This window comes from Oryctolagus cuniculus, chromosome 2 (genome assembly GCF_051225735.1).
Source record: "Oryctolagus cuniculus isolate XC-2025 breed Fujian yellow rabbit chromosome 2, ASM5122573v1, whole genome shotgun sequence".
Taxonomy (NCBI): Eukaryota; Metazoa; Chordata; class Mammalia; order Lagomorpha; family Leporidae; genus Oryctolagus; species Oryctolagus cuniculus.
The window spans coordinates 188,951,133-188,969,096 of record NC_142868.1 but is presented as its reverse complement, the minus strand read 5'-3'; the positions used below and the strand labels follow the sequence as shown (position 1 = coordinate 188,969,096).

At 41.9% G+C, this 17,964-nt stretch overlaps 1 protein-coding gene across 4 annotated transcripts in view; it reads right to left on the bottom strand.

The window, feature by feature from the left end:
* LOC100356535 (retinol dehydrogenase 14) overlaps nt 1-13,125 on the bottom strand; it is a 31,003-nt gene extending 17,878 nt beyond the window's left edge. For 2 of the 4 annotated variants that reach the window (XM_089327826.1, XM_002710044.5), the window contains exons 1-8: nt 13,093-13,125; nt 11,016-11,105; nt 9,762-9,899; nt 8,023-8,505; nt 7,758-7,925; nt 6,276-6,405; nt 2,817-2,939; nt 2,242-2,426 (exon numbers count right to left, since the gene is read on the bottom strand). In XM_089327826.1, coding sequence (XP_089183952.1) covers nt 2,242-2,426; nt 2,817-2,939; nt 6,276-6,405; nt 7,758-7,925; nt 8,023-8,505; nt 9,762-9,899; nt 11,016-11,105; nt 13,093-13,125 — 1,350 coding nt within the window. Of the gene's footprint in view, nt 1-2,241; nt 2,427-2,816; nt 2,940-6,275; nt 6,406-7,757; nt 7,926-8,022; nt 8,506-9,761; nt 9,900-10,485; nt 10,669-11,015; nt 11,106-13,092 lie in introns of all 4 variants that reach the window. The other 2 variants (XM_002710043.5, XM_089327827.1) reach the window with 2 other exon arrangements.
* Nucleotides 13,126-17,964: the final 4,839 nt, after the last annotated feature.

Genomic DNA, 17,964 nt, shown 5'->3' with positions numbered 1-17,964 from the left:
ATTTTACTCTATGTAAATTATACCTCAACAACATATTCAAACACAAACACACCTACACCCACATACACACAGGCCATTATCCTAGACTGCTGAGGCAAATGTAGAGATCAAATTAGGAGACACTGCTTGGTTTTCACTGCGCCATACTGAAGGCTCATAAGCTGAACTGAAAATGTCAGATTCTCTTCAGCTGTCCCGTTTTCTGGTGACTTTCAGACTTCCTCCATTTGAGAAAAGTGGGACATTGTCATAATCAAACCACAACCGCTGCTACCAATGTACTTGATTATCTTCAGGAGGTATCCGTACCTTGTGACTTCTTTCTCATCAGTGGAACATACCTTACAAAGCCTTCTGACCTTTATGGAAAAGCTATACTTCCTATGTAAAGAAATAGCATTTTTTTTACACTGACAGAGGGACTACATACTAATAGCAAGTAGGCTTACTAGAAATTTGTTGGACATTCCTGTAGTAAGTAGGTTTGAATTTCACAATTTCAATTGTTTAGTGGATATAAAGGTGACTTGTTAAAGAGCAAAAATAGACAAGTGGGACTACATCAAACTTAAAAAGAAAATTCTGCATGGCTTAGGAAACAGGCAGTATACAGAATGGAAGAAAATGTTTGCAGGGCTACATCTGATAGGGGATTAATTACTAAAATATCTAAGGAACTCTACAACTTCAAAGCAAACAAACCAAAGCAAAACCAAAAACAAATTATGCAGTTAAAAATGGACAAAGAACTTGAGGAGTTATTTCTCTAAAGAAGATAAGCAAACATGCAACAGGTATATGAAAAGGTGCTGAATATCACTAATCTCATTAATCATCAGAAATGCAAATTGAACCATAATGAGATATATATCAACAGTTAAGGTGGCTATTACCAAAACCAAAAGATAGTAAGTGTATGTGAGGAAGGATATGGAGAAACTGGAACCCTTATACACTGTGGGTGGGAATGTAAAATAGTGCAGCCAGTATGGTAAACAGAATGGAGTTTTATAAACAAATTAAAAATAAAACTATTATATAATGTGACAATCTCACTACTGAGTATATCCAAAGAAAATGAAATCAGGATCTCAAAGAGATAACTGCACTCCCATATTTATTTCAACTCTGTTCACATTAGCTAAGCTTTGGAAAAACACAAAGGTTTATCAACAGAGGAATGAATAAGGAAATGTTATATATATACATGATGCAATATGATATAGCCTCCAAAAAGAAGGGAATTCTGTTTTGGGGAACAACATATATTAACCTGAAAGACATTTTGCTAATATGAGGAAGTTCTAGATATCTGTAATATATGACAGTATGTACAGTTAACATTATTGTATTCTACAATTAAAAACTTGGGAGCTAGGTAGACTCCATACTAAGTGTTCTTACTAAACACACACACATACACACATAGTTTAAAATTTCTTGCTGTGACATGAGGTTACATACTGATAAAACATCTCAGCTTCTAATTAGTCTATTCATGGTTTTATAACTGTAAGCAAAAATAATATTTAAACTTAATTTAAGTTCAAGAATTCAGAAAAAGACAAACTCCTTGGGAACATCCATAAATTAAAACTGAAGGATTCATCAGTTCATATTCAGTTTGGAAAATATTTTGATGTTTCAGATTCCTTTTACTTCAGAAGTTGTGCATTTTTTGTATTTCACACCTTAATTTTAGCACTTCAGCTCATAGATGATTTCCAAAAAAGCTAAATATTTAGTTTCAGGTTGATTATGTGTTCATGGTCTGTGCTTATTTGAGGCTCATTATTTGATTCAGTTCAAGCTCTTGGCTTTGCAGATTTTCTTAATTAAGTGATGCCTTTCTTGAGTTTCAAGTAAAGGACTGAGAGACTCAACAAATGTTTGCTGCTGTACTGAAAATAATCTTACTATTTTGAGAACCTATTATATTGTAATGGCTTATTTGTAAGCTGTATTACCCCTGTTATTTATAATTTAGAGTGGGTGAACTTGTATGATTGAAAGGTCATAGACACATTTCCAAAAGGATAGAAAAAAGAATGTAAAAAAAAAGTCAGAAGCAGATGCTGCAAAGAGAAAAATCTCACCAAAGAAAGAGAGAAAATTGTAAAGGATAAGAGAATGAGAAGAAGTGGCCTGCCTAAAATAATGTAAAAGTCATCACAATGAACAAATATCTACACTCATACTTTAGAAAATATGTAACTCAAAACTGTTGTTCACTGAACCTACCTGAGCAAGAGGCTTATTCTCAAACGTAGTTTCGTGTTGAAAGAATTTGTCTAGCCCGTGCTCCTTCGCAGTATGTTCAGACTCATCAGAGAAGAGGACAGCATCCCCATCAAAGGCCACCCGGAGCTGTGTGTCACAGTAAGCCATGTCTTTGGCTCCGTCATACATTGTCGCAGAGGCAATACCTGACAGATCATGGAGACTGATTAATATTCTTCTTAGAGTCATGAAATTTGCTTTCTTCCATTAGAAAAATATTCTCCTAGACCTTGAGTTTCCTCTCTAGCTATTACCTGGTGACTCAACTCCCCTTTGTAACCACACAGTTGTCTGCACTGCCTCTGTTACTATATGAATGGGAAGTGTAAAATAAGTCAAAGGACAATCCCTGAGGATGTCTACCTTCAGAAAGGTCAGCGTTTTAAAGGGCCAATTTATGGGCTGCAATAGGGGGGAACACCTTAGCAGATAACTCTACAAGAACATAAGGCACATAATAACACATGAACCCACCCTTAAGGAATCATTAGCGCATATTTCTGTATTAACCAGAGGGACAAAAATCAGACCAGTACCTTCTTGTATTACTTCTTGTACTTTTTCAGAATCTGAAGAAAGATACAGGTTGGTAAGATATGCCTTCAGATAACCAATGGGACTTTTTCCACCAGTCAGACAGAAGCGATCAATTAGTAAGCCTATTTAATAACAGGCAAGAAAGAGTTTGTTATAGTCACGACTAAAGACTAAGCACTGAAAATACAAGTGAAAGTTGCATTAGTAATAAATGAGTCAATTTGTAAATGCAAGAGACAGCTATCATAGAAATCACTGAAGTTTTAGAACTACTTTCATAGTACTGATATTGAAAACATTTTCAGCTGTTTTGTGTAAGAGTGGCTGTGCTTGGTGCATTAGCATAGACCAACATAGACCTTGCCAATTTGCTCTCACAAGAATTAAAGCTACTATTTTAAATAATTTGAGGGAGATAGAGAGAGCGAGCAAATCTTCCATCTGCTGTTAACTCCTCAAATGACTGCAATAGCCAGCAATGGGCCAGAGAGCCAGGAACTTCATCTGTATCTCCCACATGAGTGGCAGGTACCTAAATACTTGGGCCATTGTCTGCTGACTTTGCAGGTGCATTATCAGGGAGTGAGATCAGAAAAAGAGCAGCCAGGGCTCAATATGGCTCTCTGATATGGGATGTCCATTTCCCAAGTGGTGGCTTAACCTGCTTCACAACTGTGTTGTCCCCTAAGGCAGGCATTAGTATCCTCACCACATAAAAGGAAGGCATAAAAACGTGCACAAGCATAAGATAGACTTCCAAGTATCTGACTCTTGTCTACATCAGAACAACTGTCTTTTCCTTAAACTATAACCTCTTGTTGTAAGAGCTAATTAAGGTGTGGCTCTAGTTTAAGTACTACTTCTGCTTTTGTTTCAATAATAACACATTAGTAATAACCAGTTGTATTGGAGTTAAACTATTTTTTTAAAAAAGCAACAAAATACCCAAAATTGTCATTCGTTCCTGATTGAAATTTTAATGGAAGCATTCGCAGAATGAAAAATAATATATCATTAAATGTGCTTCAAATAAGTACCAGTTTAAAAAACACACATACATTGGCTTTTGGAGAAAAGTGTAAAATATGTACACTATGCTATGGATATGCTATGTATTTCTCTGTTTTATGTTTTTCACTTCTTAACTTGACTTCAAGGAGCCGTCAAGGCAAAGGCTTTCTCTGTGTGATCAAACTTCTCGTTCACCACAGATCCAAGTTAACGTTTAAAGGTTTCACCTCTCCTTCCCTCTCTTAAAATCTGATTCTTCCAGTCTGCTCCCCAACCCACACACACACACACACACACACACACATCATATGCTATGGATGAAAGCATAAATTGGCACAAGCTTCTAGAAAGTAGCTGACAGAATGTATCAAGAACTTTTAGTGGGTTTATACTTTTCAACCCATTTTTCCCTTTTTAAGACATTTATCCTAAAGGAATAATTTGACTTTTGATTTCTATAGAAACAGCTCAATCCAGAGTTTGAGTAAAGCAAAACTCATTCAACATTGTGGGAATAGTTATACAAAGTCTAACATTATGCATATAGTAAAACATATAGCTATTAAAAGTTTTTTGCAGGTATAATATATGATAACTTAATAACTGTACTAGATATGAAGCAGAATTAACAACCTTTGTCAGTTGCTTATCATCAATATGAACCAAGAGAGTGTGTGGGTTCCATCAACAGTTGGGGTAGTGTTAACAAAATGCATTTACTTTTTTCACTTAAGCCAATATTGGGCCTAAGTGGCACAAAAGTGAATTCTATGAATGCTTAAATAGGGATTTAATGACCCAGAAATTGTATGGTGACAGTAGGGCTTCAGAGATGATTAGAACACCATCCTTCCTCTCAAGGAGATCATAGGTCACTGAGTAGCCACATATGTAAAACGATTTTTGTATAATGAAGACCTTAACAAAAAGAGAGGCTTTCAGTACAAGAGAAGGGAAATAACTAACTTATGGGTGCACGGTTGTTATTCCATAAACAAGGCTCCAATGAGAGGCTGAGCTCATTCAGTTCACCAGCAGAATTCACTGGTAAATAACTGTGATTCCTAGCTGTCCATCCTTGATGGACTCAGTGTGGTGAGGGACAGAGAGACTTAAATCATCTACTAAATAAAATAAGATCAGAAGTATAAAAATAGTAGCTTTCTTTTATTGAATGATTACCATATGCCACTTATTTATGCTAAACCTTCTTACGTATGTTTTCTCTCTTCAGTTCATAAAACTATGAGGGCTGCATTTTTAAGTAAATTACTAGCTTTATAATTAGGATCATGTAATTAAAACTCCTTGTTTGTAATATATCTTGATTACTAATAAACAGGCCCAGTGTAAGCCTAGAATTTAAATAGGCCCATTTTTTATTTAATAAATGTGAATTTACAAAGTGCAACTTTTGTATTATTGTGGCTTCCTCCCCCCGCTCCAACCTCCCTCCCTCCCGCAGCCCTCCCCTCTCCCACACCCTCTCCCATCCTGCCCTTCATCGAGTTTCATTTTCAATTACCTTCATATACAGAAGATCAACTTAGCATACACTAAGCAAGGATTTCAACAGGCTGCACTCACACAACCGCACAAGGTATAGGGTATTGTTCAACTAGTAGTGTTGTCTTTAAGTTTCATAGTAAAACACATTAAGGACAGAGATCCTACATGGGGAGCATGTACCCAGTGACTCCCGTTGTTGATTTAACAGTTGGCACTCTTATTTATGACGTTAGCAATCACCTGAATAGGCCCAATTTAAACCTTATTTTGACTTGACATATTTATGAAACTGGGTGTATAACTTAGAGAACAAATCAAAGGTGCCTTGATTAAGATGTCAGATAATTCTGTAATAGGGAAAATGGGGACTTTCTCTTCAAGTCCCAATACACTGATGAAAAGCTCTAAAGAGACAAGAATCAGTCACACTTTCCCTGTAAAGGAATAAAGACAATCTTGCTAGCATGAGTGTGGATTTGATGTGTGTGTGTGTGTGTGTGTGTGTGGGTTGGGGAGCAGACTGGAAGAATCAGATTTTAAGAGAGGGAAGGAGAGGTGAAACCTTTAAACGTTAACTTGGATCTGTGGTGAACGAGAAGTTTGATCACACAGAGAAAGCCTTTGCCTTGACGGCTCCTTGAAGTCAAGTTAAGAAGTGAAAAACATAAAACAGAGAAATACATTGCAGGACCTGGGATTAAGACTTTGAAATTCACACTTGACAAGTTAAGTCCAGAGCTTTGAGCCCAACTCTGCGCTGAAGTTAAAAATGAACATGGCCTCTCTTGTTCTGACATAGGCAAATAAACATTCCTCGCGCAGAAGGGGGTGTCAGTATCAAAGACGCTGCAATGGGTCGGCCACAGTTAGCCAAATAGTATGGCTTCGCTCTTGCAGAGCTGTGAGCTGGCCTTCCACATGGTATTTATTTTACTTACCGTAGTGATTGACGCTGTTTATAAGCCGCACTCCCACTTGGGCATGGTTATTAGTCATCAGTACAATATCAAATAAGTCCTGTTCATCAGGATACAGATCCCGGAGCCGAGAATTGACATGCTGCAGCGCCTGCAGGTTACAAACATGGTGTGTGAAGAGGGGCAGGCAAAGTGGGCAGTGGGAGGCTGAGAAAGAGCATCTCATCATGGTCAAATTCAAGCTCTGGAGACGCCTCACTGAGGGTGATGGCTCCTTTAAGGCAGAGTTATGCCATTCATTTCTGTATTTGTAGCCTTACATGCCTGGAACCTCAGCTAATGTGCATTGAATGCATGGAGAATGTTGAAAATTATGACAACACTTGATTTACTAGAATTCTCTCTAGGGGAGAAGTAGAAAGATCAGCCTAACCCTTTAATCTATTTTGTCTATGTCTTGATTTGTAAAATCTGCCTTTCTTGATAATCTAATACTTTTTTGTTCTGAAAAATAAGGAATGTTGTGGCCAGTATGTGACACAGCAGGGTAAGTCACCACTTAAAATGCCGGCATCCCATATTTGAGCACTGGTTGGAGTCCAGCTGTTCTACTTCTGATCTGACTCTGGCTAATGTGCCTGGGAAAGCAGAGGAGGATGGTCCAAGTACTTGGGTCCCTGCCATCCACATGGAAGACCCCAGTGTAGTTTCTGGTGCCTGCCTTCAGCCTGGACCCGCCTAGCCATTTGGGGAGAAAACTTGTGGATGGAAGATCTTTCTCTCTCTGTCTCTCCCTTTCTCTCTGTGTCACTCTGTCAAAGAAGTGAAGAAATCTCCATTCAAAAAAAGAAAAATAAGGATTGCTTCAGGAGTTTACCTGTCATACTTGCTCAGATGCTGGGCTAATCACCTCTGAACCGTTTCAGTGCTAAGTGCAGGTGATGCAGAAGGGCACACTGTTTTTAAAAATGGTTCTTTAGAGCTGGTTTCCTCCCTTGCTTCTACCATATTCCATAAGCACTTTCAGCCCACAGCTTGTAGCGGTGTCACTTGTGTGCACGGTGAAGATGCTATTGTGTAATGTTTGCATGAGTTATGTGGGGGATCAGGGTTAAATGCGATATATTTCTTGGTGCATTCACGTCCCTAAGTGCAGGGAGCATCTAGATTTTCCTTTTATGCTGTGTTTGGGGCCAAGCAGATCAAGTGAATTCTATCACATTTTAATAAGGTGTTCTAGTTCTCCTCAGGCTTGTAAACTCAACACTGCTTCTTAGCACTCTTAGCGAGGGCGCAAAGGCTGCTGCTAGAGGGGTTATGATTAGGACTTCGGGGAGGGAGGCCCAGCACCCACATGCTGGACTGCGAGTCCTGGCGCCTTCCACAGTGCAGATGCCTCTGCAGAAGCGCAGAGTGGCCTGGCGAACCAGAAGGGGCGACGGGGACAAGGGTGGTGCAGGAACACCAGGGCAGCTGGAGGCCAGTGGACAGCTTGCCGAGTACCTTGACGAAGCGGAAGGCGGGCCCCGGCGTCAGGATGACGTTCTCGTTGGTGAGCTGGTACTCCATGTACTTTTCCAGGCCCTCTTCCTCGTAGATTTTGAGGTCGTCCACCATGTTGAAGAGCGCCCGGGATGAGACGGCGATGGTGATGGCGTTCTTGGGTTTGGGCTGCAGAAAGGGAAGAATGGAAGGACAGTAACACAAACAGGAAGGGGACAGCCGGGGTCAGGACTCCCCTGGCTTGGGGAGGGGCTGCGGCGCTCACCGGCCGGGGGCGCGAGCAGCTGGGGATCTTCTCATACAGCGTCCTCACGGATGACCAGTAGGCTTCCTCGTCGTCGTCTTCCTCCTGCTGCCGCGCCTGCTGCATTTCGGACAGACAGTCGCTGTCCAGCTGCTTGGAGGCGGGGTAGAGCACGCGGCGCTGGCCGTACGACTTCCACTCCCGCGACTGCGAGCGCGAGCGCGTGTCGTCGCAGGTGCGCCCGTATTCCCGGGACTCGCGGACTTCGCGGCCCAGGCCTTGATTCCAGGGCTCCGGAGTGTCGTAGGTCTTGGTGTTGCGCCTGCTGCTGGGCTGGGTCTCCGGGGGCGTGGGCTGCCGCAAGTCGCGCGCATTGGAGGAACGCGGCGGTGTGTTAGGCCGTGACTGCGACGGGTGTGCGGATGGCTGCGGCCGCGGCGGCGACGCCTCATGTTGGCTGGGGGAGGTGGACGAGGTCCGGGAGGTGGTGGAGCTGTTGGGGAGCTACAGCAAGAGAGCCAGAGCTGAACTGGAGCCCGCTCGCTGGGGGTGCTCCCGCCCCCATCTCTGCCCAGCTGCCCTGCAGGCGCTGTCCCTGCCCTAGCCCTCTGGTGGATCCTGAGGGGGGTCAGGCATGTTAGGTTCTGGGCGCTTGGGATTTCTGTCAGCTACAGGCTGCCTGCTTTCATTTCGCCGCCAGTTCTCCCAGCAGCAGATCACACGTTTTTGTTTGTTTGGTTTTGAGTGGACAGGACTCAGACTCTGTTCCTCACCCCAAGGCAGCTGGGACATCGTTTGCAAAATTCTGCCGCTTGCCTGCCACCTGCCTGCCCAGTCAGAGGCCTCCAGGTAGGTCAGAGGGCTGAGTCATGGACCTGCTGGCCCCCCGGCCACCTCTCCAATAACTGCATGAGCAAACAGCCTGAGGTTCTCAGGGCGCTACACAGCTTGCTGGGGTCCTCTCTCTCCCCCTGTTTGCAGTGATGGCTGAGAAGGGCCCAGCCTGGAGACCTGAGTGTGGAAAGCTTTAGTGCCTCCAGGGCCAGCGGGCGCCCCACTGCAGAGGTCACCTTTCTGGTAGATAGGAGCCCTTCCCAGAAGGTACCCCTTTACTTGCATGAGTGAGTGAAGCATCCCTTATTGTTTCATTTTTTTGTATGTGTGTGACTCTTTCATATGTGACTCCAAAGGGTGTTCTTGATGAGATTATTGAGCTAAACCTGACAGAAATACGTGGCTCTCTTGTTGGCTGGGTCTGTATCATTCTCTCTGCATCCAAAACCTTATTTTCAATATATATTTAATAGGACCAAGCCTAGTTAAGGACTCCAAACACACAGAATGTAATACTCTTCAACTTCTCTCTTTTCATGACTTTTTTGTTACCTCTTCTGAGTGTCAGGGGTACTCAATAAATATTTGTGGAAGGAAGGAAGGAGGGAAGGGAAGAAAGAAAGAAGGAAGGAAGTTGGAAGGAAGGAAGGAAAGGAGGGAGGAGGCCTTGTGCAGTCTCTAGAGCAAGGGATCCTGAGATTAATCTTAGACTCTATCTTGTATTAATGTGGCTGAGGCATGTTTCTCTGGGCTTCAGTTTTCTCAGTGGTAAAATGAGACTTATAGGGAGTTCTTGTGAGAGCAAAACTAGCTCCAGCATAGAAAGTGCATAGGATATGCAGGACGTGTAGAAAGCATTAATAAATGCTAACTAACATGGTTGGCATTATCTGTCACCTCCTCCCCTTTTTCATCTCCAGCCATACCTTAATACTGGTGTTCCTGCTTCTGGGCTCATCTGCTGATGGAGCCCTGGTGGAGGGGCTCCGTGATGTTCGAGACCATTGACCTCGCACGAGATTCCCTCGAGAGTCTGTGTTTGTCACTGGCAATTCTTGGGATCCCTGCGGAGGACAGAAGACAGCCCATGGTGTAAAACCCCAGCGCCCACTCCTACGCTTGTGCCTACAGAACAGCTATGCCAAGCCACAAAGCCCCCTGGCCTCTGTGGCCCTTATTTCAATCTAAGCCCTCCTGTGTTATTCTGTCTCTGGCCCAAATCCTAAACTCTGTGAGAAGCAACAAAGTGGGGGTTCCACCCAGCAAAATATCTGAAACCAAGAAACAAATCTAGTAGCTCATATTTTGTCACCCATGGCTCTTCTTGCATGGGACTTAGAAGAGCTGGTCACATTTCCTCCATTTTCTCCAATTCTTCCCTTAAGGATAAACCTATGAACAGATATGAAGAAGCAATATCTGTCACTTTTTCCAGACTGCAGGGGTGAGGCAGCTGGTCCCTGAGGAAGGGTGTGGTAAGGCTCTAAGGCACTGTACAGAAGGCCACAGAGCTCTGAAGCATTCTTCTCAGGAGGAACACATAGAGGAGGCTGTGGAGGGGCAAGTGGAGAGTTTCTAGTCCTCACGTCCTTCCCCTCACCCGGCTGCCTGGGGCTCCCCTCCAAAATCAGTAGTGCGATCTCTGCTCACCCTGATCATGGTGATCTGCTGGCCCTGCTGCCACAACAGGCACATGTGAATATAAATACGGATTGTGCGGCAGGGGCTAGGAAGGACTGTTCCCTCAGCTGCATAAAGGCAGCGTCTACACGACGAGTGACCACGCATGGGGCACCATCTCAGCGAGTGATTCGGATTGAATGCACGCCTCATCTGAAAGATTGTGCAGAAAATGGTGGTCAATGCAATGGCCAGACTCCCCTTCCCACCCTGATCTGAACAACAGCCAGTCTCCTCTACTGGGCTGAGCAGAGGAGACTGCTGTGGTCTCTACACCACGTATTCTGTATGGACATGGGACGTGAGGGCTGTGGGGGAAGGCAGGGGCCAGCTACTTCTAGTTTTTCCTTAATCTCCTCATGAGGACATTGGACTAACGGCCCTTAACACAGATCGTGACTGCTCAGTCATCTCTCCCAGACCTTCCCTGATTGCTAACCTCTTCCGTTGTGCTTTCTGCTCTTTGTTTTTTTTCATCAGTGGTATAAAGGCCCACTCACCTGAGAATTCAGACGAACTCCCGACTTCTCAGAGTCCCTTCTTTTCTCTGCTTCTAGGCTTTCTTTTGAGTACCTCATCCCGGCCTCATTCTTAATATGGAAACAAGGAATGTTTATTAATTTTTAATCTCAGAGGCATTAAAAACCTTGGGTTCAGGGATAAAAGGATAAATAAAACATTGACTTTATCTTCGCCAATATAAAAAATATAAACAGATATTATCGTTCCCTGTTCTCACAAGCATGAGTAAAAATACATATTTTATAAGTAAGGATTATATAAATTTTAATATAAATTTATGGGTTGATATATTTGAGGCATAAGGCATTTATCAATAAAAAATGATTAAATGGGAGTACCCCATGGGTGACTTTTCCAGGGATCAGCAGGATTTGGATTTAAATCTGATGGTGCTTACACAGAGCAACTTTTATTCTTTGCTTCTTTGCAGTTTGTAGATAGTTTCTCATGGAACTTTTTCTTTTGCCATGTAGAATTGAATATTTTCCTGTTTTTTTATTTCCTAATAATTATAGTTCCAGATCTAAGCCTCTGTGTTATGAATGTTATTTGAAAAAAAAAAAAGGGCCATAATTCCATAGAGATCTACTGGCAGACATGTCCTCTGTTCTCATCAATTCCCTAGAGCATCTGTAGTGAACAGAGATTTCTTATTGACTAGTAGGGAAAACTGAGTAGGAGAGCACATGAAGGTAGTCCAATTTATGGAAATCTATTCAAATAACTGGTTTCATCTTCAGTTGGGGGAAACACTTCTTTTTTTTTTTTAAGAATTATTTTATTTATTTGAAAGACAGAGTTACAGAGAGAGGCAGAGCCAGAGAGAGGTCTTCCATTCCGTTGGTTCACTCCCCAAATGACTGCAATGGCCAGAGCTGAGCTGATCCGAAGCCAGGAGCCAGGAGCTTCTTCTGGGTCTCCCACGTGGGTGCAGGAGCCCAAGGACATGGGCTGTCTTCTACTATTGGGGGAAACACTTCTTTATACTATTTCATACTATTTCAATAGCTGCGATGACATCAAGACTAATCTTATGTATTTGTTCAAGAAGCTCAGCTTTTAGGTTAGACCATGGTCTCCCAGGGTAGTTCCTGTCACTATCTCTGTTCCATGTCCTCTTCAGGAAAAATTACACAAATGTCAGTTGAACGAGAAATGACTGCACAGAATGGCGAAGCTGAGCTGTATGCTTGTTAAATTAGATCTATTTTTTTTTTTTTTGCGTCAGTCCTCCCACTCTCCTCCCCACCATTAAGAGCCACCATAATATCCTTCTACTTGTGTTCCAGAAGACATCTTAAATCCAATGCCTCTTCTCCATTCCTATACCATGGCCTTGTTCCAAGCTTCAGGTCATCCTGTTCCTGTAGTCTTGGAGTATAGCCTGTGGAACAGGTTTCTGTGGTGTCAAATCCTCCCCACTTACAGGTCTGTAAACTCCATTTACTTAAAGCAGTATTAGGAGACCATAAATCTAATTGTGCTTTCTTCCTGGATAAATGGCTCATTCACTTGGTTAGACAGACCTGGAGCCTCATGGTGTACTCTGACCCACCACCCTCAACTTGCATGTGCTTCATCCTCCACATATCTATATGTTTTACTTAAGCCAAATGACCTCTATTTACTTACATAGCCCTCCTATTACTTCATAATCTCTTCCTTTTAATGTTCTTCAAAACCCAGCTCAGTGTGTCATGGGCTGGTTCCCAGAGTTACACATTCCTCTGGGTTGCCTGTGTCCTTTGCACGTCCTTTTACTGAGCACTTAATTGTCCTTTATTTATGTATTCTAATTCCTACTAGGCAATGCATGCGTCAAAGACAAAGACCGTATTTCTGTCTCTTACCACTAACATATGAACATATGCTCAGTAACTGCTAAGTGGATTGACACCCCATGTTTTATCTCCTTTTCCTCTACTTTCATCCTTTCCTTCCCCTCATTCCCTTTTCTACATGTAGCCATTTTCTGAAATTATTTCATCATTGTAGGGCACTCACAGAGGCAAAGGATTGATTGATAATTATATTTCTTAAGCTCCCTTCACTCACCTTCTTTTTCTGTTTCAGAGATGTTTGACTCATTTCTTTATCTGTTGAACTTCTTTTGTTGTTATGCAGGTTTTCATCTCCCCAGCTCCATTTCCCGTTGCTTCCCTTCTCAGTCTGGCTTTACATTAGAATGTTACATTTATGACATCACATGCGCTTCCATAGTAACAAACTGTGTGAATACATGACTATATTTTTTAAAATTGCATGAAAGCATTTCTTCACATTTGAGTATGTCTACTCAAAATCATTGTCCATGTTTTTAGGAATTTTTGTGCAAACATTATTTAAATGTTTAATATATAATGATATTATTACCATTTCTTTCTTTTTGAGTCTTTTTAAGCATTTTTCTGACATTCATAATATTCTTCCTGTTGTGTTGTACAATTTCTGGTACTACCAAAATAAATGGCAAACTCATTCTTTTTAAAGATTTATTTTATTTATTTGCAAGGCAGAATAAGAGAGACAGAGACAGAGAGTAAGAGAAAGAAGAAGAAACAGAGAATTCTTTCATCTGCTGGTTCAGGCCCCAAATGGCCACAAAGGCTGGGGCTGGGCCAGGCTGAAGCCAGGAGCTTCCTCCAGGTTTCCCAGTGGGTGCAGGGGCTCAAGCACTTGGGTTATCTTCCGCTGCTTTTCCAGATTAGCAGGGAGCTGGATCAGAAGTGCAGCAGCTGGGAATTGAACCAGTGCACATATGTGATGCTGGCCTCACAGGCAGCAGCAGCTTTACCTACTATGCCACAGCACTCACCTAATAAACTCATTTTGTGGATACAATCACTTATCATTATTATGTTGAAACTATGAAAGGACAATGTGAAAGATCATTGTGGTGATGGACAGATTATTTATGTGTAGCTTGATTGTACCAATGTCAATATCCTGGCTGTCATACTGAACGAAAGTTTTGCAAGATGTACCCTTAAGGGAATTTGGAAAAAATATAATGAGATCACACTATTTTATTTTTAAACTTTCTTTGAATCTATGATTAATTTACAAATATAAAAAAATTAACTTAAAACACATACATACATACAGACACATACACACACACACGCGTACATACAGATTGCTGGAACTCACCCACTGTTTCAATTTTTTGGAACAGGGCCTAAATTCTGTATATCTAGCAAGTTCCTAGATGAAGCTGATACTGCTAATTTGAGAAGCATACTTTGATCATCACTGAGCTAGCGTAATTAGGAATTAATTCTCCATGCTCACACTTAAGCTTTGGCAACTCCATTGGTTCCATGGGAACAATTCATAATCCTCATCTGTAGTATCAGCTATTGAAGGAAAGCCCCTCACTAGTGGGACCTCCTGTCAAATGGGCCCGTCAGACCTCAGTGCTCATGATGGAGCCTTACCTTTGTTCAGTAGGCCACGTCTCACTGGCTGGGCTGTAAGCACTTGGCCAGTAACTGCTATGCTTTCTTTTGACCACCTCAATAGGAAAGGAGCTGTCCACGCTGTAGGTTCACATCCTTGGCTGCACATTAAAATTACTTAAAGTCTGTTAAAAACCCTAGTGCTCAAGTCATAGTCACAGACAGGTTTAGTCAGATTTTCTGTGTGTAGGACCTAGAAATCAGTATCATTTGTGATTGGCTTGAGAGCTAACCGCCAAGCTCTGTGTGGGATTTCTAAGATACCTAACTTTTTCTCTGTTTTCCCCCTACCTTATCCTTCACTACTTTGGGTCCAGCTCCCTAGGTTCCATAAAGGGTGAAGCAGTACCTCCTCAGCAGGCTGGGCTCCCAAGGTCAAGCCTCCATCTTTGTTCCCTCCTCCCATCCCTTATCTCAAGTTCTCACAAGGTGCATCACTTTTATCTCACATACTAGATACTCTTTTAATTTCATTAGTCTTAAGTCGCCACCTTTTCCAGTGAACCAATCAGGAATTTCCTGTCTGACCTCCTTATCTGTGCTATAGAGGAGTCCTTTTTAAAGTCTTTCACTCCCTTACTTAAAACACTTTGTAGGGAATCATTCTTTTTCAAGGAACAAATTGCAAATAGATTAGTCTGATGTGGAAGCCTTATTTCCTGATTCACCTGCTTCCCTAGCCTCAAACTCTGAGCTTCTCCTATGAAACCATTCTCCCTACCCTTTTCAGGAAAAGCTGCTTTATTAAGATGTTATTATCATACAATATAATTCCCCCCTAAAGTGGCTTTTAGTATACTGCAGCATTCCATAAGCCATAATACCAGTTACCTGTAGAAAACTTTAATCATTCCTAAAAGAAACCCAGTACCTTTTAGATTTCTCCTATCTGTCCATCTACCTACCACACAGCATTAAATAACCACTAATGTCTTTTCTTCACAGCTCATTTTACAGAACTATGTACTACTGTCCTTTAGACTTCTACACTTTGGATTAAGATTGGCCTAGGTTCAAATACTGCCCATCTCTGCTAGTCTATTTGGGCCTCTTACTCCATTCAAACCTCAGTTTCATTGCCTTCAAAATTGGAATAATTATATCTACTTCTCAGAGCAGCTGTGAGAATTTTTGTTAGCATAATAAGATAGCTAGCAATAACACACAAGTGTTAATTATCATTTTGAGTGAATTATGAATGTAAAATTTTGAGAAAAGCATTACTATGATGGTACAATGATTAACTTATCAGCTGAATACCCAATAGTAGTAGTATCTACAATTTCAGATTGAAATGGGAATATGAGAGCTGATCTTTGAAAATTTAAGTTAAGATTGTTTTAGAAAATGTAATATGGTTGTCAATGGACTTGGTCCATGTCAGAAAGTGGATATTTTAGGCAATGCCAGCCTTAAGATTAATCTACATGATTCAGCATTCCTTGAGGCTTACAGGATGGATTGTAGAGAAAGATTCACCCTTGGAATCTGCATCTGCCTTGTGCTTTGCTTTAACCAGTGTGATGCAGGGGAAGTAGCACTGTGTGAATTTTAGAGCCTAGGGTCAGAGGTGTGCAATGACTGTCATTGCCCCTCTGGAATGCTACTGCTAGGGCATGGCTTGAGGTTGACATGGCTGAGAAGGTTTTCCAGAGAGGAGAGCATGATATTTAGAGTTTACTAGTGAAGAATAAGGTGTCTTTGACGTTCCTAGTGCCTGACTCAGTCCATCTTTATTTCCCATAAGATCCAGGAGTTATCATGGAGTCAGATGGCCAAAGAACTCTACAGACACTGGGATAGAACATACTGGATGGAATGGGGAAGAATAAAAAATACAAAAACTTGTACCTCATGAAATAATGTAGAATTCCCAGGGAGGAGAATCTTAAATGGAAAGATGTTCTATAAATATAAGCCCTTGATAAGTATAAAAGTGCCACTTATTTGCATGTGATTAGGGTTCTAAGCTTCAATGTTTTCATCTGTAAAAGAGGAAATAAATGCACTCACACATTTCACAGTTTTGCTGTAAAAGTGGAATGCAGTCATTCATGTAAAAGCACATAGGAAATTCACAGGAAGTTCTTAATGGCAGGTACCTTCAAGAAGACTGGCATTTAAAAATATCTGCATACTGAGCCAAGATAAAATGTCATTTGGAAGATGGTCAAAGGGCTATAAAATCAACCAGGCTGAGTAGAAATTGGTTAGAAGTTTCTCACAAAGGCAGGAAGCTTGGAACCAGTGTGAAATATGTGTGCTGCTCTTTTTTTTTTTTAAAGAAAAGCACAGGAGGTTTTTTTTTTTTTTTTTCACTTTTTATTTGGCGTAGTCAAAGTGGTCCTGTTTGCCTTTTCCCCTCAATCTTGCCTTCAACTCTTACTTTAGTAGGTAAAATTGACCAGTGACCCCAATCTTCCTATTAGGATCGGCCATTAGCAGGAATGTTCAACACTCATCAACATTAACGAAACCCCAAGTAGCCAAGTACTGTCTGCCACCTCCTCCTGACAATGCATGCCTTTCTTTCCCTAAATTGCTGTGGCTCCCTTAAAAATAAAACCTGTGGAGAGCTCCCACTCCTTAGCTCTCTTTCTCTCACATCATTAATCTGGGTTCTGTGCCTCATCCAAAGAGGGGAAATCCAATTTCCTGCCATGCCAGCCAGATGAACAAGTGCTAAGCGCGACTTACACATGTACCCACATGGCATCTAAGTGGCTGCACCTGGGATGTATCCTGGATTCAACAGGGGCTGTCTTTAGGCTAACTGGATCTGCATGAGGTCCCAGTGCTTCTGCTGTGCAGAACTAAGTTCTCCGTAGGACAAAGCAGGAAAACATCTCCTGATCCTCAACCCTCCAGGAACTGAAGAGGACTGTAAGGACTAAGGGGACCAAGAGGAGTCAAGGGCTTTCTCTGTTAGCATCAACAAACAAAATAACAAATAAACAAACAAAAAGTGGCATCTATATACACATGCATACATACACACACACACACACACACACACACCCCTCTCATTACCTGAGCCTACATTGTTACTGAATTAGTCAGCTTTTGCTTCTGTCACAAATACCTGAGATATACTTCTAATGAAGGAAGAAGGCTTATTTTGTCTCATGGTTTTGGAGGTTCACAGATTGGGTAGCTCCATTCAGCAGCTGCGTTGATGAGAGCAGCAAGTGGCCAAACTCCTGCAGGAAGGAGTACATGGTGATCCAGTCAGCAGAGAGAATGGCTGGACTGACTCAGGCTTAGATAATCAGCCCTCTCCTAAGAACCACCTTGGAAGGGTACAGCCCCAGTGACCTAAGCCTCTCTCACTAAGTCTACCTCCTAGACACCATAATTGGACCAAGCCTCCATCCAGCAAATACCATCAATCCATGACTTGGACTTGAGAACTTAGAGCATCTCCCCCATCTTCCCTCAGTTGGGAAGCTAAGTCCTGTTCACACAGCAG